General features: G+C 41.6%; 1 protein-coding gene across 7 annotated transcripts in view; it reads left to right on the top strand.

Moving 5' to 3' along the window:
- Positions 1 to 22,863, top strand: part of METTL24 (methyltransferase like 24) — a 171,346-nt gene that overhangs the window by 36,392 nt on the left and 112,091 nt on the right. For 6 of the 7 annotated variants that reach the window (XM_058734958.1, XM_058734956.1, XM_058734957.1 and 3 more), the window contains exons 3-4: positions 3,969 to 4,108; positions 12,876 to 13,104. In XM_058734958.1, coding sequence (XP_058590941.1) covers positions 3,969 to 4,108; positions 12,876 to 13,104 — 369 coding nt within the window. The remainder of the gene's footprint in view (positions 1 to 3,968; positions 4,109 to 12,875; positions 13,105 to 22,863) is intronic. The other variant, XM_058734960.1, reaches the window with a different exon arrangement.

Raw genomic sequence — 22,863 nt, 5'->3', positions numbered from 1 at the left:
TGTAAAAATAACATAAAAACCCAAGCCCTGGAGATGCAGACTTTACGACTTTGTAACAGTAGTATCTGTTATATTTACTGGTACACACACACACACACACACACACACACGGATAAAGGCAACAAAAATACAACTCTTTCCTTAGATGTTGCCTTTCAAAATAATGGTATTACATGAACATACAGTTGATCATTGAAGTGATTCTTGCCAGAAGTCCCCAAGTTTTAAGGGCTCTCTTTGCCAGATTTTACTTATGGGGTGCCAGAAATTCTATTCCATCTTTCGGGATGCCAAATGAAATGAGAATAAATTAATCCCTTTAAGCGGCACCTGGCTGGTGCCATAAGTGGAGTATGAGACTCTTGGTCTCGAGGCTGTGAGTTCGAGCCCTGCATTGTCTGTAGAGATTACCTAAAAATAAAATCTTTAAAAAAAATTGGTTTATCCCTTTAAGTTAAATAACTAAAATGCATTTCAGAAAGCATTTTTTTCCCTGGAGTTTCTTCTCCTTTGTCTAGGCCTAATTTGCTTTTGCAGCTAAAATTACAAGGGGAATTAGAGAGAGAGAGAACGTAATTACTGGAGTTAGAGCTTAGCTAGGAGTTATTGCCCTCACTTATTTTGCTTACGAGAGTTTATTGAAGCCCTGGCCATAAATCTTAACAAGAAACTTTGAAAAATCAATATTTAATTAATTTTTAGGAGCTGAATTTTACTGAGTGCTTCTAGTTGTTTTGCAAAGCTAATGTCTATCACTGAGATAGTTAATATGGAAAAACTCCCGTGTTATGTATGTTTGAGCTAGGAGTGGAAAGAGGAACATTAGCAGAGAGATTGAATGGAAAAGAATGTCTTTCCAACAGGGGTATATCTGTGTAAGATGAAATCTTTGGAAGTAGAAGAAATGCTTAAAGGGTCACCTTTAGTGGAATAAAACTCTACTCCCTAACATCGGCAAAGTAAGGGCAGTTGAGCCTCAAAACCCTGAATCTTGACCCTTAATAGTTATCGGATTCTTGGAGGCCTCTGGCTAATTGTCACTGCCTGCCTCTCTGGCTTTTTGTTAGGGGCCGGGTTGCAGGGGCTGCTGTTTTCATGTTAAAGCTCTGGCCCAAGCATAAGAGACTCTTAAAAACTGAGAACAAACTGAGGGTTGATGGGGGGTGGGGGGTGGGTGATGGGTATTGAGGAGGGCACCTTTTGGGATGAGCACTGGGTGTTGTATGGAAACCAGTTTGACAATAAATTTCATATTAAAAAAATAAATAAATAAAGCTCTGACCCAAGTGGAGCCTCTTCCCTTAATTTGCTAAGGCACAGATGAGGCCAAGCTGGAGCCTTCCAGTGGGGCTTTACAAAAGGGTTCCTGTAAACTCACAGGACTATCCGCATACGAATCACCTGGGGCAGCTTATTAAAAGGCATGTTCGCAGGCATCAGCCTCAAAGATTCTGACTTTACAGAGTGGGACTCGAGAATCTGTATTTTTAGGTGCCTCCCAGGCCTGTCAGAATGTAGGTGGGCCATACCTTGGGAAGCATGGTGGGAGAGGCGAGAGTTAAATTTTAATGGTGTTAGGAGGGAGTCATGAACAAGAACCTGTGAACATCTATATCATGTTCTGTCATTATGGAGATTCTTAGGGAGAAGTGCACACAAAGAAATGGGAATCGTCAGACCACTTTAATAAAAATACTCCAGGAAGCTGACCTAGAGCAAATGGTTCAGGCTTATGAGGTCCAGGTATGCTTTAGGGGCCTACAGAACTGCCTCCCTCCCTCCCTCCCTACTTACCTGCCTACCTGCAGGGGTGAGAGGAAGGGAGAGCATCGGACACAATGACAATGAGGGTGCTGATGTTTAAGGTGCAGTAACCCGCCCACTAGTAAGACAGGCCCACCAAACACATTGAACTTTAATTAAATTAGCAGTTTTTCCTCCCTTGGTGGGTGAGTGGGGACTAGGATATGGGCAGAGGCATAATTTCCATGTCTTTGTGGGTGAATCAGGAAATGAATTATACAAATTAACATGCTGATATACCCAGTTAATAAATGTATTCTGTAATAGTTGCTTAAAATTCAGTTCCATTTTCTGTTATTTTTTTCCTTTAAACAGGGGTCATGGGTAGAGAAGTAGAAAGACATTGGTGAGGGGCAAGAATATATATACAGGGTTTCACATTTTAGACTTCCCTCTAAAATGTCCAAATCCTAGCAATATGCTCTCTCATTCATCTCTCTGATAGTGCTGGATAATTTTGCCAGGCCAGTAGCCCTTGATCACAGCAAAAGTACGGGAGATGCTGTATCAGTTGAATAGGCTACATGTATATACTCTTTTCAGATTAGAATTCTGGAAACTCTGTTAAATAAAAGAATTGGGCAAACCCAGAATATCTTTTAAAACATTTTTATTTAAAAAAACTTTTTTTAATGTTTATTTTTGAGAGAGACAGTGTAAGCGGGGGGAGGGGCAGAGGGAGACACAGAATCGGAAGCAGGCTCCACACAGAGCCTGATGCGGAGCTCAAACTCTTGAACTGCGAGATCATGCCCTGAGCCAGAGTCGGCCGCTTAACTGAGCCACCTAGGTGCCCCCAGAATATCTTCTCTCTTTTTTTTTTTATTTTTTTTAACATTTATTTTATTTTTGAGACAGAGAGAGCATGAACAGGGGAGGAGCAGAGAGAGAGGGAGACACAGAATCTGAAACAGGCTCCAGGCTCTGAGCTGTCAGCACAGAGCCCGACGCGGGGCTCGAACTCACGGACCGTGAGATCATGACCTGAGCCGAAGTCGGACGCTTAACCGACCAAGCCACCCAGGCGCCCCCAGAATATCTTCTTAAGAAGAAAATCATTTGCTGTTATATTTTCCAATGAGTTAAAGCAATGAACCTCGGACCACCCTTTGCACCCAGAATGGTCTGTTGTCTGTGACGTGACAGCCAGAGCTGCTGCATGATTCATGGAGCATCATGATGGTGATGGGAGTTTTGAAGGATTAGGGGGAAATTGATGTTCAGTAAGGTGCTGCTGGCCACAAAAGAACACCTTGGCCACAGAACCTGCTTTCTTTGGTTCCAGCCACCTCAGCGTGCACACTGTGCCAGCCTCAATCACAGTGCATTTGCTAAATGTGCATTTGAAATCAGAGACTTGCTTCTGCTTGATTTAGATACATGTTCCCTTTGGTTTCCTTATCTAATTTTGATGGATGAGTTAAAAGAAGTGCTTTGGTTATAGCTCAGGAAGAGCTTCCTTTCTTCCTGCGTGGGGCTCTCACTCTTCTCCCCTAGGAGGAAGCTCATTAGAACAGTTTCTCACAAACAATACGGTCTTGGGAGCAGGGACTATGAATTAATTTCACTTGACCCTTGATCAGCTGTTTACCTCGGATAACTCATGCTACCTTTCTGGACCTCGGTGGCCCCAGCTTATCTGCCTGAGATAAGGAATTGATAATCTGTATCCCTCTGAGACCCATGGCCACCATTGGATTTCACAACTTCTGGTAGAAACACCATGGATTACAGACCTCTGTGTTTTGCCAGCACTGTTCTCTACGTCTGGAATGCTCTTCTTGATCTCAGCGTCTTGGTCAACTTCTGTTCATTCTCCAGGACTCACAAATCTCTGCAAAGCTTTTTTGGGACCCCTCCTTTCCGCCACCTTTGCTCCTGACCTGTTATCCCTTACGTACTCTGTGCATATGGCTATAGCAGCTCTTAACTTCCCTTCAAACCTGTCTATAGTCTCCACAAGGTTCCTTATAATCCAGTATTTGGAGTTCCTCCGAACATTTGATAGCAGTCTTGTGTTTCCCTGGGGGAGAGGAGTAGTTGGCAGTGGAGAAGGACATAACTCTCCTGTTATGGCTTTCAGGGACCAAGAAAGCAGTAACTCCCCACCTGCCACTTATCATCCAGCTCTTTAAATTATTCACATTGATTTCCAATCCTTACAGATTGCATGCAATCACATGAGCACAGACAGCCTAGCTACTGACTCCAGCCCTGCAAAGAAGCCTTGGTCAGTCTGTCTTGATGACAGGTTTGGCTTAGCTCATCAAATCCGCAGCAAGCGATGCCGCCTCTACTCTTTAGGGTAAGTGCATTTTATAGCAGAATACCAAAACGCTCCTGCAGGTGGCCAAGGCTATTTCAGTAACACAAAGTTATGAACGTAACAATGTGTAACAGGTGCTATACTTTGCCTCCTACACTTTGTTTCAGACTCATGTGTCGGTTAGGTAACTGTGGGCACTTGCGGGTCACCAGAAGCCGTCAGGCCATTTTCTCTCCCATTCTGCTGGGGGTGAATTGGCAACTTCAGATTTCAGTATCACGATAATCCTCTTGGCGAAACCCGTGGTCGCCAGCTAGAATTACAGCATCCTTACTACGAAGAGAGAGAATATTAAGAATTAAGGGGGGGGGGGAAGAACAGCAAGCATATTAGAAATTTTTTACACATTTATGAGGAGTGACCCAAGATGAATGGCCACTGTTGGATTTTTATGGTTTGTGCCAATGGTAAATCTGTGTGTACATTTACATTAAAAAGAAAAGGGAATTCTTGTGAAATCACTGTGATTTTGTCGAAACTGTAGGAAATAATATTCAGTTGTTCAGGCTGAAAATGACCTAAGTGTACAAATGGATTTAGAGGGATTTTTGTAAAAGGGCGAATATAAAATAATGAGACTATTTCATGAAATATATTAGGACGTGCATCCAGTTCTGAACTTATAAAAATGTGTCTCAAAAAAAGGGGGGGCAGGAAAGAGTTGTTTTTATTGGGAACACCCTATTCCGTAGACTCTTTGTGGAAGCTGTGTGGTTAGGTTCTCCGACAAGGTCCCCAAGGTCCATTACAAAAGCACTGGGGACCCTAACAGGTATCCTATGCCTGTTTCTCACTAATCGCTTTCATCATCTCGACGATTCACATTCAGGCACATGAGTGACAACTGCTAACCCAAATCCTGGATGATAAGGGTTGGAGGCAGACGTTTGGGTCTGTGCCCAGAGGATCACCATCAACATCAGACTTTATCAAACAAGAATTCTTAGTTGTAGTCACTGTGGACTTTTTGTAAAAATGAACGGTTCAAGTAAGAGTCTCAGGATAATGGAAATGTGTATCAGTGGAGCTTGGGACGCAGTAGGCACTCGATATATATTTGCTACATAAATGATTGCTCTAGGTAAGGAGAGCAGGGAGAGTCACTGGTTATGCTGTGATTTAAACCGGGAGGCTGAGGCTTAGGAAATTAGTTGCTCAGCCACTTGATTAGAACAGAGGGGAGCCCACCAACTATGCTTCAAGACTGTAGAAAGGATGGGAAGTTTTGACAGTAGAGTTTATTTTCTATCATATTAAAAATGCATGAAAGTAGGTCATAAAAGTAATTGCAGAGTACCACATGCAAATTGGAGATCTCAGCTTGGTCCTGTTTTCTTGCTCTGAACTGCCTTTATAGTTTACTTATTATTTTACACCCTGGAATAATTTTATTTAAAGCCTATCACTGAGTAAAATGAAACTAGGAAAGCTGTTGCGGGGGGGGGGGGGGGGGCGGGGTGGTGGAGAATTTTTAAAATTCCTTTTTGCTTTCCTTGTACTTCAGAGCCATTAGATAATTTTGTTGTAAGATTTCAGATTACTTCCTGTAAAAAGGTGGTTTCTTATTTTCATTTAAATGTTCACTATTCAAACTCAACGTTGTGAAGAGCAGATAAGAACAATTGAATTCCACTGGGAACAGACGTGAATAGATTATAAGGGCCAACATTTGATTCAAAACCTAAAAATGCTTAATTGAAAACGGGGAACTAAAAATATTTCTGATGGGTAAAAAAAAAAAAGGAAAAGAAAAGATGTTTTGGATTGTGGTTGCACACGTTGATTGCACTGTTATTCAGGACTGAGGATCAGGACAAGCATACCCCCTTCTCAGGTGAATTGCTTGCCTGGGGGCAGGTAAATAGCCAGCTGACATCTCAATTAATAATGAGAGAAGAAAGAGACTCAGCCCAAAAGTGGCGGTCCTAAAATGAGGCACAAGAACAGGGAATGTGGGTCATGGATGGTCAGCATTCGGGAGTAGTGGGGTAGTTGAGAGATGGGCAGGGAGGGCAGGTGGCAGGTGGGTCATGGGGTCCCTACACCAGGCAGTAAGTGCTCGAAGCCCCAGGGCTTTGGCAGTAGCAAGACTATGCCACTTCTGTGCCCAGTCATTCCCAGGTCAACCAAGGATGATTGATAAAGCCATAGCTTGGGGTGTCCTTCCTAGAGAGGAAGAAAGGAGTCGGAGGACAGATGGACCAGGAGACAAAGGCTGAATGTCCTGCCTTCTGATCTGTTCCCTACCTTTCCTCCACCCCAGGAACTGAAGCAGGAGTCACTTCCACCTTATTTCAGAGTCTGGAATGTCTTTACTAGGAGTCAAAGCTCTTTATTCCACAGTTAATGTAAAAGCATTTTTTTCCCGGAGAGTGTACTCTGTGTGAAGTTCAGTTGAAAATTAAAATCAGATCCTTTTCAACCTTGAAATGGGGTAGAATAGACCAATTAAGATAGGGGAAGTTGCTGCACAGGAAGGTTATGTTACAGAGGAAGGGGAAGAGAAGAGGAAGGAGAGGTTGTGTGTTTAGGTGATAATATCATGTACTTGACCTCTTCAGCCTGCGGTGGTGGCTTCTCTGTAAGTCTTCTCCTCTGTGACTTGGAGGAGGAGGGTTGGGGAGGGTGGTAGCTAACACGAATCGGGAAATATCCCCGATTTTATCCTTCCTTTCAAAGATTGTTTTTTCAGAGGTGGGAGTGAGAGTGGAAAAGAAAACTTGAGAAGAGACAATACATAGGTAGTAAATCTTCTTCACCTCTTTTTTTTAGTTCTCTGGCTGGTGGTACCATTTGGTTTCAAGACATAAATTCTCAGCATAAGACAGAAGAACATTTGATAAATGACACATGGTTAGGCAACAACTAGTATCTTACACAGAAAAGCTGGGACTTCCAAGTGCCAAACATTTTCAACTTGTAATAGTTTAACACAGCAGGTGCTCATAGTATACATGAATGAGGAATCAGAAAATCATGGACCCAAGGATCCTTTTCAAATAAATTTTTTTTTCCTAATCACCACTTCCCCATGAAATTTTAATGCCAGAGATAAACTGTATATCTTTTTATGTAACATATGCATGTGTGCTTTATATGTAAAAAGAGGAAGTATTGTTGACTCCCAAGAATGGATTTTTGCCCCATTAGGGGTGATATCATTCCTGTTGATAATATATGTTTTGGACAAAATCTTGGCATTTCACGCAATGTTATTTAATAAAAATTACTAATTTATAACATATTTTTTATCTACTATTTAGTGTCATTTATGCTTTGAAAAACCCAGAACAGACCATGCAACTCCTGGGAAACACGATTGTCTTATTTCTTCCAACCCTGATGCCTTCAACGGTCACAGTTAGAAACCTTTCCTGTATCTGGTTTTATTTATTTTTAGCAGCTTTGTTTAGCTATAATTCACATACCGTACAATTCACTCTTGTAAGGCATACAATTCAATGGGGTTTTTTTTGTCGCTACAGTCAAATTTAGAACATTTTCATTACTCCAAAGAGAAAGCCCTACACCCAGTATCAGTCATTTGCAAATTCAACACGTTTCCTGCTTTTCACCCCCTCCTCGTAGGCAACCACTAGTCTACTTTCTCTCTATGAATTTGCCTAATGTGGACATTTCATGTAAATGGAAGCACACAACATGTGGCCTTTTGTAACTGGCTTTTTTTCACTTAGCATAATGGTTTCAAGGTTCATCCATGTTGTAATATGTATCAGTACCTCATATCTTTTTACGGCTGAATAATATTCCATTGTATGGCTACACCTCATTTTATTTGCTCATCAGTTGATAGACATTTAGGTTGTTTCCACTTTTTGGCTACTGGGAATAATCGTGCAATGAATATGCACATGCAGGTTTTTCGGTAGACATTAGTTTTTGCTTCTCTTGGGAATATACCACTTCATATTCCCACCAGCAATGTATGAGGGTTCTCATTTCTCCACATTGTTGCCAACATTTGCAATTATTGGTCTTTTTGATTGTAGCTACCCGAGTGGGTGTGAAGAGGTGTCTCACTGTGATTTTAATTTGTTTCTCCATGTTGGTGAATGATCATGAGCATCTCTTCATGTGTTTGCGCTAGGACGTTTTGATTCCTGGGGAACATAAAGGACGCTTACCTTAATACTCTTGGGAATATTTTTAAAAGAATAACCAAGACCTGAAACAGTACCACATCTATGCCTTCTGCCCTTCAGTAGCATTAAAGGGCATGCAGTTGCTAGCACTGTAGCTGGTCCAAAGGACACCTTTATATGACTTGGGAAGAGGCACCCCCTCAAGAACTCCTACCCCACCTGCTAGAAAATCATCATTATGGTGACTATGATGTGAATGGTACCGTCTAGAATTGTTGGGTGCACAACTCACACAACCACACTGAGGAATCTTGATTGTTGCTCTCTGAGCATCAGAAGAGGGGGGTCAAGATGGTTACTGTTATTCTGTGACCTGTGGAAATTTAGTCCTATAATTCTCCCCGTTCCTATTTCTTCAACAAATCTCTCAGATTTGATGCCCTTTCTGTGCTGAAGAGCTTGTCTCCATCTCAAACCCTAGGCTTAACATATGCAGAATAATATTCATAAGCATTAGTTATATAATTTTCTCTCTCCCCCGTGTAGAGATAGGTTATAGTCTTCATGAATGCTTATACATTTGAATACACCTATTAACTGCTTACCTATTTCAGAAATGGGTTGTAGCAGGAATTTCCATTTGTCCTCTGATATCCATTCTTTCCTGTTTCCTTTGGTAACAGAACTCCTGAGTTTAGCAGGGCACCTGGCCACCTTGCTGAAGACTGCATACCCTAGCCTTCCTTGAAGCTGCAAGTGGCCATATGACTAGCTTTGAGCAATGAGATATGAGCACATGTGATGTGTGCAACTTCTCAGCCATACCCTAAGAGGAAAGGACATGACCTTCATTCCCCTTTTACTTCTCCTGATGGCTTGAGGGCAGACGTGGTGGCAGGGAATGGAACAACTGTCTTAGATCATGAGATAGAAGCCTCTGATCTACATGTCTTGCTTCATGGAATACACATTAAGTAGAACATTCCTGTAAAGTAGGATTTTCTACAGTGAATTCTCTTTCTAGATAAATAAGAGCAGCAAATGATTTCCTTACAGACTAAATACATTTTTGCTGTAAGCAATATTTTTGTTTTGGTTACTTCATAATTTTACTATATTTATTTGTTCAGAAATCTCTCTTCATTACTACTTGTGAACTTCAGATCAAGGGTTATGACTAATTTATCTGTCTGTCTCTGGTGTCTAGTATAGTGCCTTAAACATATTAGAGTGCTTTATCAGTATTTGTTTATATACATGAAGAAGACAGCGAACCATAGCCTACCCCATGTCATGCTAGTTACTGTGTACTATGTATTCTAGGAATTCCAGACCCTATAATTTTCTAGTTTTCTCTCACTTGGAGCAGCATTTTATAGATTTGCTGTCTCTTTACTCAGCACTTGGGATTCAGAGATAAGCAAAAATGTTATGCTGTATGTTAACCAATTGGAATTGAAATAAAAACTTGAAACGAAAAAAATAAAAGCAAGAGGGACACAGTTCTCTTCCTTATGGAGCTTTACCCTCTAGTAACTGGCGATTTCGTAGATCCCCGAGATCACAAATATTCCTTCCAGGGTTCTGTGTCCTGTGCTCATTCACAGTGAGGTGCAGTATAAAGAGCACATTTACCTGGATTGGATTTGACTCCTGGTTTTCCTACTTTGGGCCAGGTAGCGCCACACCTATGTATATTACATTTGCCTTTCCTGTCATTTTTTACACCTACCACAAACTTGGCTAATTTAAACTAAGCTTGAGGAAGTACCATTTTGAATAAATGGAAGTAAGAATTATAGACATTGATTAAATTAATGCAGCTTATTACTTTCCAGTATAGTACACTTGTGTATTAAGTGTATTTTATTTACTAAAAGTAATATAAGTTAACCCCAAAATTACAAATTCAGTAGTTTCATTTTATTCAGTGCCTTACAAAATAGTTCCTCACTATTTGATGATTAACTTAAATATGTATGTGTATACTTATGATATCTCTAATAAAGAACACTTGTACATATCTAGAGAATTTCTGGAAAGATACACAAAAATTACTAACTGTGATTACCTCTGGAAATTAGTGGCCAAAATTTCTAAGGGTAGAAAACTTCCTTTTTATTTTATCTATTTCCTTGAACTCTTCCTATGTGTCTTTGTTATTTTTTCATTACAAAATTTTTTGTTTAAATTGAAAACATCAATATGTAATAAAGTGCCTTACTAAAAAAGTTAGTTACAGAACTGTATGTGGTTAATTTAATCCCTAAAAGTTTTTGAAGTCTTAATTAAAATACATGTTTTAGAGTAGAGAATGTTTCCTTGAAAATAATATTTTGAAAATTCACTTAGAAGGAAATTATTCAAATTTCTCTACTCTAGAAAGTTTACATATAAATTGTATTTAATGAGTACTTTGTTGACATAGTGTTCTCCTAGTAAAGCTACAGTATTGCCATTTTCCATTGGATGACCCATAGTAACACTGGTTGCTCATCTCAGTTTCAACATACTCAGTTAAGTGAAAAATCTCTTGGGGCAGGTGAATGTGGCAACATTCTGATAGATATAGAAAGAAATCTGTCTACTAAAAAAAATGCTTTGTAGTTTTTGCTCAACTCTTGGATTTATATTTCATGGTAGGTTTATATGTTAGCTGTTGCTGTGTAACAAATCACTCTAAAATTCAGTAGCTTAAAACCATTATTTATTCTTGCTTGTATGTCTACAAATCAGCGGGCTTCCATTGACGGAGGCTGGGCTCAGCTGGGAGACTTTACTTCAAGGTGTGGTGGCTAAGGGAAGTTCGTTCTGCTTTTCATAGAAATTTGGCAACTTCGCTGGGGTACCACTGCCTCTCATGTTTCTTATTTTCCTGAGCCTGGCAAGTTATCTAGGGTATGTTTTCATCATGAGGGTGGTATGAGGATGTCCACGACAGTGGACAGGAGTACTTAAAACCTCGGCTTGGGACTGGCATACTGTCACTTCCTTCCACGAAGTAAATCACCTAATCAAGCCAGAAAATCAAGGGGCAAGAAAGGACGCTCTGCTCATGATGAGCACAGCATGGCAGTAGTGTGGATGAAGGGGGACAGAATTAGAGCCAGTCATTCAGTCAGTCTGCCGTCTGAGTTGAGTAGGTTCAGTAGGACGTAAAAATTAGGAAACAGAGGGGCGCCTGGGTGGCGCAGTCGGTTGGGCGTCCGACTTCAGCCAGGTCACGATCTCGCGGACTTCAGCCAGGTCACGATCTCGCGGTCCGTGAGTTCGAGCCCCGCGTCAGGCTCTGGGCTGATGGCTCAGAGCCTGGAGCCTGTTTCCGATTCTGTGTCTCCCTCTCTCTCTGCCCCTCCCCCGTTCATGCTCTGTCTCTCTCTGTCCCAAAAATAAATAAACGTTGAAAAAAAAATTAAAAAAAAAAATTAGGAAACAGAATCTCTCAGGTAAAAGGAGTGATATAGTTTTGAAGGGTGCTACATCTTCTAGCCACAAGGGGAGAGAGAATTGTAGCTGAGGGACAGCAGAGGGTTGACATGCCATGTGCCCAGTGAGGGCAAAAGCAATGTAGTAGGAGTGAAGGGAAAGAACAAGGCAAATAAGAGTCGTAAGAAAGTCTAGGTGGAGGGAGGATCTCTGTACTGAAGGCTTATTTTAATTGCCTAATGCCAGGTAAATAATTGTTAGCCAATGAGCTTGTACACGTCCAAATTATGAAATGTCTGCGATACTGGCGTCTAAGAGAATGAAGCATTTCTGCACTGGGTTCAGGTTTGGCCAATGTCTTATAGATACCCTTTGAGATTTTGGTATCTTAAACCATATCTAATTATAGTATTTTGAGCAAAGAAGCCATAAGCACCATTAAAAAAATTGTCTTTCATTTAATTTCATGTTTTTCATCCAAGCTGATGCTTTAATCAAAGTGATGAATATTACTCCACCAAATAAGGAATATGTCTGAGTAAATTAAAAATGTGTAAGTATATGAATGTTTCACATGACGTGCTACAAAGTGGATACTTAAGTACAATTCATAATTTCTTCCTCCTGTTGATGTGAATTTAGGTGAGGTGTCTCTTCTACTTCTTGAGTACTAGATCCAGTAGAACCGCACATATTTGCCTCTTCTTTAGCTGTACTATTTTAAAATGCATTTCCACTTCTAAGACAACAGATATTGTCTTTAAGTCAGGCTGCATGCATCACGGCCATTAGAATGGAGACAAATTACCTCATTAGTACACTGCACCTCTCCCTAAGGGAACTGATCCTGGAGCTTCTATTTTTGATGTATTCTGAGAAAAGCTCTTAAGATTACTGGATAGACTTGTTTCATTGCTACTATGGTTTACATCTTAAAAAAATTAATTTGCTATGTCTCTACATGTTTGAACATGTGATTCTCTGGTCTGCATTTAGCAGATAATTTCTCTGCTTGCTTTTTATCCAGAAGCTTTTAGCTATAATGCTTTTTGTGATGGAAGCAGGTTTATTGGATGTGTCCAGTTAGCCATGTGTTAAAACAGGAGAAAGCTTGATATGAATAAGAAAATTGTCCTTAGAATTGTCATTTTATCAATCTAGCACTTTTGCTTCATTATATTTGTGTTGTTATTGATTTCCACGCTCTTTCTTTATAGGCTGGGGAATGATGATACCCAATTTGAGGTTAGCATGGCCAACAATGGATGTGAAGTACATCGTTTTGATCCTAGTGTTAAATCAGCTCATATTCTGGAGAGTCCGCGCCTTTGGCATCACCGCTTGTCCATTGACTGGCGGGACCCCCATCCAGCTGTTGCTGCCCCCAAACTGCACAGCAACACCAGAAAACTGGGAACCATTTTGAATGAATTTGGGCATCACAAGGTGAGATTTTTTTCATTTGATTTTATAATTAAGTAAAGTGAACAAATGCGTAAACTTTAAAAAATGCAAACCGGGGTGCCTGGGTGGCTCAGTCGGTTAAGCATCCGACTTCGGCTCAGGTCATGATCTCGCGGTCCGTGGGTTCAAGCCTCGCCTTGGGCTCTGTGCTGACCGCTCAGAGCCTGGAGCCTGTTTCGGATTCTGTGTCTCCCTCTCTCTGACCCTCCCCCATTCATGCTCTGTCTCTCTCTGTCTCAAAAATAAATAAATGTTAAAAAAAAATAATAAAAAAAATAAAAATAAAAAAATGCAAACCAAGAATTGGATAGTTGAGGATCCAGTTTCAGTTTTACTGATGTTCACCCACCATTATTTATAGCATCAGCTCTGTAGACATGAAGTTTTGGCAAGGACAGAGATCTTAAGTTGATTTGTAGATTGTAGTCGCTGTTGAGTAGTGCTAGGGTTTTGGCCAAGACTGGGCAAGGAGCTAAGAAACCTACTTCTGGCGTAGGTTCAAGAGTCCCATTTTCATTTGGCAATTGATTTAAAGTGTTCAGACAGAGCAAACTACTTATGTCGGCCTCAAATACAAAAAGTAATCAGAGCCAGGTTTTTGTTTGATAAGAGATTGCTCATGTATCATGTTTCTCACTGTTTTAACAACTATTTTGGATTTCTAGGCTTTTAAAGGCCAGAAAAAAAAATGTATATCTTTGATTAAAATGAACTTTGTAAAATTGAATGGACATTATGTGTGTTGCAACTGATATAATTGTGTCAAAAGTATGTCAAATCCCTACAAGTATTTTATTGTGAACGGATAGCAAGAGGAAACTCAATCTTTGAACTGTGTTCCTGGAAAGCGATTTTTTAGTGTAGACCTGAGCCAATTGCATTCTGTAGGCAAATACTAGATAATTCTCCTGAGTGTGCTTGGCTTGCGTTTGTTTGCTAACCTGCCTGGGCTCGGCCTACTTTGCCTTCACGTTCTCAGCCAGAGATGGCATGTGATTTGGAACATGCCAACATGGGTGCCTCTGAAAACCAATGTACATGGAACTTAATTTTAAACTTGAGTTGGCTCCTTGATCTTTAACAAAAGGGCTTTTCCTCTGCGTTGTTCTTTTTCTTCTCCGCTCCCTCTTGCTCCACTTCCTCCTCCTCCTTCTTCTTTTTTTTTTTTTTTAATTTTTTTTTCAACGTTTTTTATTTATTTTTGGGACAGAGAGAGACAGAGCATGAACGGGGGAGGGGCAGAGAGAGAGGGAGACACAGAATCGGAAACAGGCTCCAGGCTCCGAGCCATCAGCCCAGAGCCTGACGCGGGGCTCGAACTCACGGACTGCGAGATCGTGACCTGGCTGAAGTCGGACGCTTAACCGACTGCGCCACCCAGGCGCCCCCCTCCTCCTCCTTCTTAAAACACACACACACACACACACACACACAAAACTTCCCTTTAATTGGACAGCTGGAGCTTCTTCAAGAACGATTTTAAAGAATTTGCTGCTCTTTTGACATGTGATTAACTGTTGGTTTGTATTTTTCTCTGAAACATATATAGGAGTTGCGGGGAGGGGGGTAAAAATCTCTAAACAGAAACTGATGTGAGAGCATTTTTCAGCACTTTATTTTCTTTTTGCTACCTGTTACCCTCAAAGCCCTTTTTTTTGGCAGCTGAAAATTACAGGCTTGAATCTCTAATGTGTCAGCTCTCGGATATTCAAAGAGCTAACTACAGATTCTTTGTGTTCATTTGGGACTCTTGTTGCTCTACTATGATGTTCTGTGCACCTTGGCCCTGTCTACCCTCACTCTTTAAAGACTGAATAGAGACTGCCTTTTTCGCTAATATAGTAGCAAACGATTTGGTAAATGTGAGGATAAAATAGGGCTTTGAAAAATGACATGTGGATATATTTATCTAAGCCACGTTTCCTATGAAAAGTTTGTTTTCAGATAACCAGGTATGCACCCGAATTGTGTTTGTTTAACTGCCTAGGAGCTGCAGTGGACAAACCTTTAGGCTGCTGATGAAGCATGCAGTCTTTTACACTGCTCCTAAGACAGTGGAAATATATATAGTGGTACCTAAAAAGGATAAATGTTCCAAAGGATTTTTTATATTCCTAAGGCTACTTATTTTTTTTTAAAAAATTAACATTAAAGCATTATTAAATGAAAAATATTCTGATAAGTACTTATTTAAAAACATTTAAAAAATTAATTTTTTTTTATTTTTGAGAGAGCGAGAGAGACAGAGTCTGAGCTGGGGAGGAGGGTGGGAGAGAGGGAGACACAGAATCGGAAGCAGGCTCCAGGCTCTGAGCTGTCAGCACAGAGCCAGACGCAGGGCTCAAACTCATGCACTGCTAGATCATGACCTGAGCTGAAGTCGGATTCTCAACTGGCTGAGCCACCCAGCCACCCCTATTTAAAACATTTTAAAACCTAAAAATGGTTAAGATGGTAAGTTTTATGTTATGTTATGTGTATTTTGCCACAATAAAAATTTTGGGGAAAAAAACCCATGAAAGTGATCTGGCTCAGAATTGCCAGGTATATATGTGCTGCTTTAAAAATTCCTTATTGAGGAATTGAAAAGATACTGATACCCTTTCATAGGTGTGTGTGTGTGTGTGTGTGTGTGTGTGTGTGTGTGTGTATTTGAATGCTTTAAAACAAAGCAAGAAAAATGAAACCCACTGGTGACTGATTGCTTCCATTAGAAACATGCCTCTAAAAGCTATGCGGTGCCAGATAAAAGGAAACTGCATTTCTGGCCTGCAGCAAGCAAAGTCTGTTTTCATTTTTCTGCATGTGTACAGACACTGGTCAATAGGATGTGGCTCTGGCAGGAAAGCAAATAGAAAACACACACACACACACACACACACACACACACACACACACTAAAATATGTGCATGAGCCTTGCCTTCTTCACTCATTTTTTTTCTGCAAGTGGTTTTAGAAACCAGAGGGTTTTTGGCTGTTTTGTTTTCACTTCACGATGCTAAACTATTTTACATAGTTTGGCGATGTTCTCCATGTTAAGCTGTGATTTTTCTTCTTCTCTTTATCCATACCTAGACTCCAGCCCCTCAGGCAAAAAGGAAAGGCAATCCCCTGACATGGTGACAGAAAGATGCATGTGGCTTTTGTAGTGCTTTAAAAACCCTTTGGTAGTTTTAATTTCAAACTATAAATCAAAGCCCTTTTGAAGCATCAGGTGAGAGCAGCAGCAGCAGCAAAACCATGTGAACCATAAGCCATAATATCACCTGGATCCAGTATTATTAGCGATGAACTGTTTTCTCCTTGCTGATGTACTTGTTGCTGTAACTATGCATAAGAATTTTTCCAGGATGCGACTAGAAATATCGAATCTGAAATTTCTGCTCATATTAATTGTAACGTGTGCTTTTTTCCTAAAGTCTCTATGACATAGAGCATCCTAAATGATCCAGGCTGATGAAAAAGAAGTTACTACTTTCAGTCTTAGCCATGCTGATGATAATATGAATAACAGGACTGCCTTAGACTTTGACTCTGGAAGCTCAGTAATTTACATTTGAAGCGCTGGTTCTCGTGGCGGTGATTTTTGGCAATGGGCAAGTCGTTTAACCACTCTGGTGCTCATTTTGATCGCGAGTGTAATAGGGACAATGACACTACCTGGATGGATTGTTTTTGAGAAGTACATCAGAGAAGACAGTACGATTGAAAATGATGATTTAAATTCAAAGGATTTTTTAAAACAATTTCAGTAAGTTTTTACAAAACTCTATAGAAAACATTTCTGTTTTCTTTCTTTCTTTGTTTTCAGGGAAAATATATCAGATTTCCCTGGAAGTTGCTAACTGCACCTAATTCCACTCCAGAGTTTTTAATGAAAGCTCTGTGTGACACTGAAGGGCAATTGGTTCTTCAGACGTGGTGGTAGAGAACTGTTTCTGTCTGCTGCCCTGGGGCGCTGAACAGCTTTGCTGGCGATTGTGTAGAAAGAAAACACGGTACTGTAGATAAATTAAATAAGCTGCTGAGAATTAATACAGAGCAGAAGTGGAGCATGGGGCCTTGGGCTGCGGGTCAGAGGGACCGGGTGGAGCTGACCGATGCCTGCTCAGTGCGGGTGCGGGCACGGGTCCTCCCCTGGTGGGTGGGGCCGCTGTCTTGGGCTGAGTGGCCGCAGGTACCCTCACTGGAGGGGGTGGGGCCTGCTTCCCGGCCCTCCACCCCCTACCCCTCCGGCTCCCCAGGGATCAAGAGAAGTCAGCTCTGTTGTGTGATCCCCGCTGTGCTGGGGCGAACCTGGACTTTGAAATTGAACTACAGAAAGATTCCCTTTTCTTTTGCTTATCGAATTGGCAAATATAAACAAGATGTTGATACTGGCCTAGAGTGGAATGCGTCTTGGGAATAATACTCCTGCTTTGCTGCTGGCAATGGAAGACGATAGATTCAGGAAGAAGATTCGGCTCCACGTGTATATTATGTCACTTTTCATTCCCAGAAATTTTCTTTACCTGAAATTCTATTTTGTCTGCTATTAGTTCTGCCGTGCCAGTTTTTTGTTTTGTTTTCTTTTTTGATAAATATTTATGTGACATGTCATTCCACATTCCTGTCTTTTTCGATACAGTTTTAGTTTATGTCCTTTGTGTTCTCTCTCTCTCTTATAATTTTCTCCTTTTGGTTTGTGTTTGGTGTGGGGGAGGGGTGCATCTTCCCTTTAGGGAAGAAGGAAGGAGGCGTGTCAGCTTTCTTAGAATTATCTGGAGAAATAAATAATATCCGTGGAACTCACGAGTAAACTGGCTTAGTTTTCTGAAGCATACTAAAAATACCTAACAAACAAAAGAGTTTGAAGTACTTATTTGTACTGACCCAAATCCTATTCCATGCCATTCTCGCTCATATTTACTGTGTATGTGAATCATCTGGGGATCTAACTAAAATGCAGATGTTAATTCCGAATTCTGGGGTGGGACCCAAGATTCTGCATTCCTAGCAAGCTACCTGGCCCTGCTGAGGCTGCTGGTTGGGGACCATACAGTGACTAGCAAGGCCTGTTGGCAGAGGATATTTACTAGCGGTTGATTTCCCCCCCCAACCCCCCGGAAGCCCAGCCCTTGGCCACTTTGTGTTCTGATGCCCTCCACTCTCAGCCCGAGTCTCTGCCAAGGGTGGCATGAGGCACAGATGCTGTGCTCCAGATCATTTTCCCGTTCCCGTGCCAGCCTATGCACCACATTTCTGTATTGGACTTGCTGTTTTCTTGGAACAAATTTGTTTTTCGCAGGAGGGAAGCTCTTCTGTAAAAATGTCTCATTGGGTGCCTGGGTGGCTCAGTCTGGTGAGCGTCCAACTCTTGATTTTGGCGCAGGTCACGATCTTGGAGCTCCTGGGATGGAGCCCTTCGTCAGGCTCTGTGCTTGGGATTCCCTCTCTCTCGCTCTCTGCCCCTCCCCCATTCTCTCTCTCTCTCTCTCTCTCTCTCTCAAAATAAACATTAAAAAAAAAAAGTCTCCTAGTGGTCTCCCACACCAGTTCAAGGCCCAGACATGCCCGAGTTCTAGATGACTAATGGTTAAGCCTCCAGCTGGACCCCTGCATCTCAGATGTGTGTTCCTAACTAAGCAGTATATGGCTTAAGAGTGGGACTCATGTGGGATCCCATTCCAACCATCTAGTGAAGTGCTCAGGAAATACATGATACTGGATCTGACTTTCTACCTAGTACCGTCCTAAATAAGATGCAGAGTATCAAAGTTTGAATGCTTTATCTTTTCACACAGCCTACTGCAGAATTAATAAGCAGCAGTTAGAGCATCCAGAGGCCTTAGCCACCGATGTTTCAGAAGAACATTTGGGTGGGAAATGCCATGGAAACAAGATATACTATGGTAAAGGTAGAAGTCCAGGTGATTCTTTTAGGGCCTGGTGCAATCTTCTGTTTAGACTTGTTGATACTCCTTTTTCAAAGAGAGGTGTGTATCTTTCTGTGTATTCGAAGGCAACTTCATCTTGCAGAATTGCTATTTAATCATGACAAGGCTATGTGTCTGTGAAATAAGCCAGTAGCAATTTAGGAGTAATGAGTCAGTTACATTCCTGAATTGCAATTTGAAATGCAGACACATCTTTCTGTCTCCATCAACCTGTAGTGGTCCCAAAGGATGAGCCATCGTGAGAACGTGGGTTGAGAACTTCTGCACTCAATATGCAGGAAATGAGTGTCGGCTTTTTACCCTTTTCACTCATCTATAATGGTGAGATTTGCTGTGAGGCAAATTTCCGGGCTCTTAGTGATTTTCAAACCATTCCGTATTTAGCTAGCATATAGATTATAAAGCCTGTTTTGAAGAATGAGCTAGGTACATGTGGATTTACCCCTGGTTTGTTTTTTCTTCGATGTGTTTTCCTTGGGCTAGAAGCCATGACTGGCAGGGTTGCGTGTGAACCGTGCTCTGGAATCCAGAGACCCACTCCCACCTGTACAACTGAGTGGTTCTCAGATCTCAGTGTTAGAATTGGGAACACTGGAAAACAAACCAAAAATAACAGCACAAGCAAAGAATCTGATCACCCAGGGACCTTGATTAAACTGTCGAACCCAGAGCCAACCTTAGAGATTCTCAGCTGGTATGGCATGGAGCCAGAGAACCTGCATTTTTGGCGGGGGTGTTAAATCAGGTGGTTTATTAAAGTTAATGCTACACCTGGTTTAGTTCTTAAAACTGTGGTTTACTGACATGGCTTGCATCATAGTTCTGTTGGATAGGGCTGGTCTAGAATTCTAGCTCCAGCTCTGCTTCTAAGGAAGCTTCTCCTAAGGAAGCTACTCCTGAGTAGGAAAGACGCAGGGTCACATGGAGTTCAGTGGGTTACTTGACTGCCGGGGTCTTTGCTGAGTTTCCTTGTCTTGTCTGGCCTTTTGAGATTCATCCATGTTGTGGATGTCAGTATTTTTATTCCTTTTATTGCCAAGCAGTGTTCGAGAACCTGCATTTTTAACCAACCCCCACCTAACTCTGACCCAGGTAATATGAAGATCACCCTGTGAGGAGTGTCAATGTGTAGAGAGGACTTCAGTGGCTGAGCCTTCCATTTGCAGATCCCCCTTCCCCTGCTGCATATAAAAGGACTAGTATCCAAAATCTATAAAGAACTCGCCCAACTCCACACCTGAAAAATAAATAACCCAGTGAAGAAATGGGCAGAAGACATAAATACTTTTCCAAAGAAGACATCCAGATGGCCAACAGACACATGAAACAATGCTCAATGTCATTTATCATCAGGGAAATACAAATCAAAGCCACACTGAGATACCACCTCACACCGGTCAGAGTGGCTAAAATAAACAAATCAGGAAACTATAGATGCTGGCGAGGATGTGAAGAAATGGGAACCCTCTTGCACTGTTGGTGGGACTGCAAACTGGTGCATTTGCTCTGGAAAACAGTGTGGAGATTCCTCAAAAAATTAAAAATAGAACTACCCTATGACCCAGCAGTAGCACTGCTAGGAATTTACCCAAGGGATACAGGAGTGCTGATACATAGGGGCACTTGTACCCCAATGTTTATAGCAGCACTCTCAACAACAGCCAAATTATGGAAAGAGCCTAAATGTCCATCAACTGATGGATGGATAAAGAAGATATGGTTTTTATATATAATGGAATACTACTTGGCAATGAGAAAGAATGAAATCTTGCCATTTGCAGCAACGTGGATGGAACTGGAAGGTATTATGCTAAGTGAAATAAGTCAGAGAAAGACAGGTATCATGTATTTTCACTCATATGTAGATCTTGAGAAACTTAACAGAAGACCATGGGGGAAGGGAAGGGGAAAGAAATAGTTACAAACAGAGAGGGAGGGACAGGCAAACCATAAGAGACTCTTAAATACAGAGAACAAACTGAGGGTTGATAGGGGGTGGGAGAGAGGGGAAAGTGGGTGATGGGCAGTGAGGAGAGCACTTGTTGGGATGAGCACTGGGTATTGTATGGAAGCCAATTTGACAATAAATTATATTTAAAAAAAAAAGCAGCAGCAGCAGGAGGTTGAGTGCCTGTAAGCTTCTGTGGCCTCCTTCTCTGTCTCTTCACCAAGTTCCTTTCTTCTTTGTGCCTCAGTTTTCCCTATTATAAGGTGTGGGATGTGACCCCTGCCATTTAAGAAGGTTGTGCAGGCAAATAAACTCATGTTGGTGAGAGAAATGAATGGAGTATTTTCATGAGCCTAGAATTGTGATTTTACATAAAACAGAGCATTTTGACTGATTGTCGCTTCTTTGAGATTTTCAAAGGGGTCCAGTATTATTACATAAAGGGGATGATTTCACACACAGAGGACATTAGGCTCCAGTGAATAGCATTTGTTTTTCTTCACTGCTGTGTCCCAGGGCGGGCGTACTTGAGAATTCTGCCATTTTGACAAAGTTTTGGGAAGGAGAACCAAATGGATCCTGAGGAAGCGGAGGGGTTCTTAGCTTCAGGTGTCCACAAAGGTTTCCCTCTGTGTGACTCCCTTCCGTAAAGGAGATTGTGGTTCGATAGAAGAATGTTATGTTTAGCGCTGCACAGCTCGGTTTCGCCGGGTCATGACACTCTGCCAGTTATTTTATATGTGTTAAAAAGTGCTTAATGCTTTTTGGCAGTAAGAGGCCCCAGAACTTGTTATCATATTAGTGAATCCTCAGAGGGTGTGTATTCTTTAAATTTTTTTTTTAATGTTTATTTATTTTTGAGACAGAGAGACACAGCATGAGCAGGGAAGGGGCAGAGAGAGAGGGAGACACAGAATGTGAAGCAGGCTCCAGGCTCTGAGCTGTCAGCACAGAGCCTGACGCGGGGCTCGAACCCACGAACTGTGAGATCATGACCTGAGCCGAAGTCGGACGCTTAACCTACTGAGCCACCCAGGCGCCCCTTTAAATTTTTTTTTTTTAACGTTTATTTATTTTTGAGACAGAGACAGAGCATGAACGGGGGAGGGTCACAGAGAGAGCGGGACACAGAATCTGAAACAGGCTCCAGGCTCTGAGCTGTCAGCACAGCCTGACGCAGGGCTCGAACCCACGAACTGTGAGATCATGACCTGAGCCGAAGTCGGACACTTAACCGACCGAGCCACCCAGGCGCCCCTGAGGGTATGTATTCTTGAGCAAACCCTGTGAGGTCCCATCCTGGCCAGCCATTTCTGCCTGGGGAGCTCAGCCATGCCGGTTCTCTGAAGTCCGGTGCATAACCAACCCCCCATGAAAACAGGTTCCAGGTGCTTGGGGGAAAAGTGGGCATAGTTTTATGTGGAGGTAAAACTTGATTTCTTTTCCAGCCAGTGAAAATATAAGGAAAGGAAGGTTTCACTTGCCACTTTTTAGTTAAAAACATAAGGACCTTATAAAGACACTAATTTCCCAGCATGGAGTGGCATTCAACAGTTTTGCAATTAAAATGATAATGAAACATTTCTTACAAGAACTTCTCTTTAAAATCAGCACACCATTAGAAGGAATTATGTAAAGCGGCCTCTCTGTTCCAAGTTTTATTTTAAGCTTTAATTTATTCCAGATTCTGCAGGAAAAAAACCATCCATGTGACGAGCCTGCTAACAGATGTCAATTTAGTTTTATAGCACATGCCTGCACTCCAGAGTCAGAAAATGGAGATTATCCTTTTTGCCTGCTGTTTATTACACGACACCGCTTTATAACACTAAGCCCTGGAGGATAGCTGATTAATA

Source organism: Neofelis nebulosa, chromosome 6 (assembly GCF_028018385.1).
Source record: "Neofelis nebulosa isolate mNeoNeb1 chromosome 6, mNeoNeb1.pri, whole genome shotgun sequence".
In the NCBI taxonomy this organism is placed as follows: domain Eukaryota; kingdom Metazoa; phylum Chordata; class Mammalia; order Carnivora; family Felidae; genus Neofelis; species Neofelis nebulosa.
This window is presented reverse-complemented; position numbering and strand designations above follow the sequence as displayed.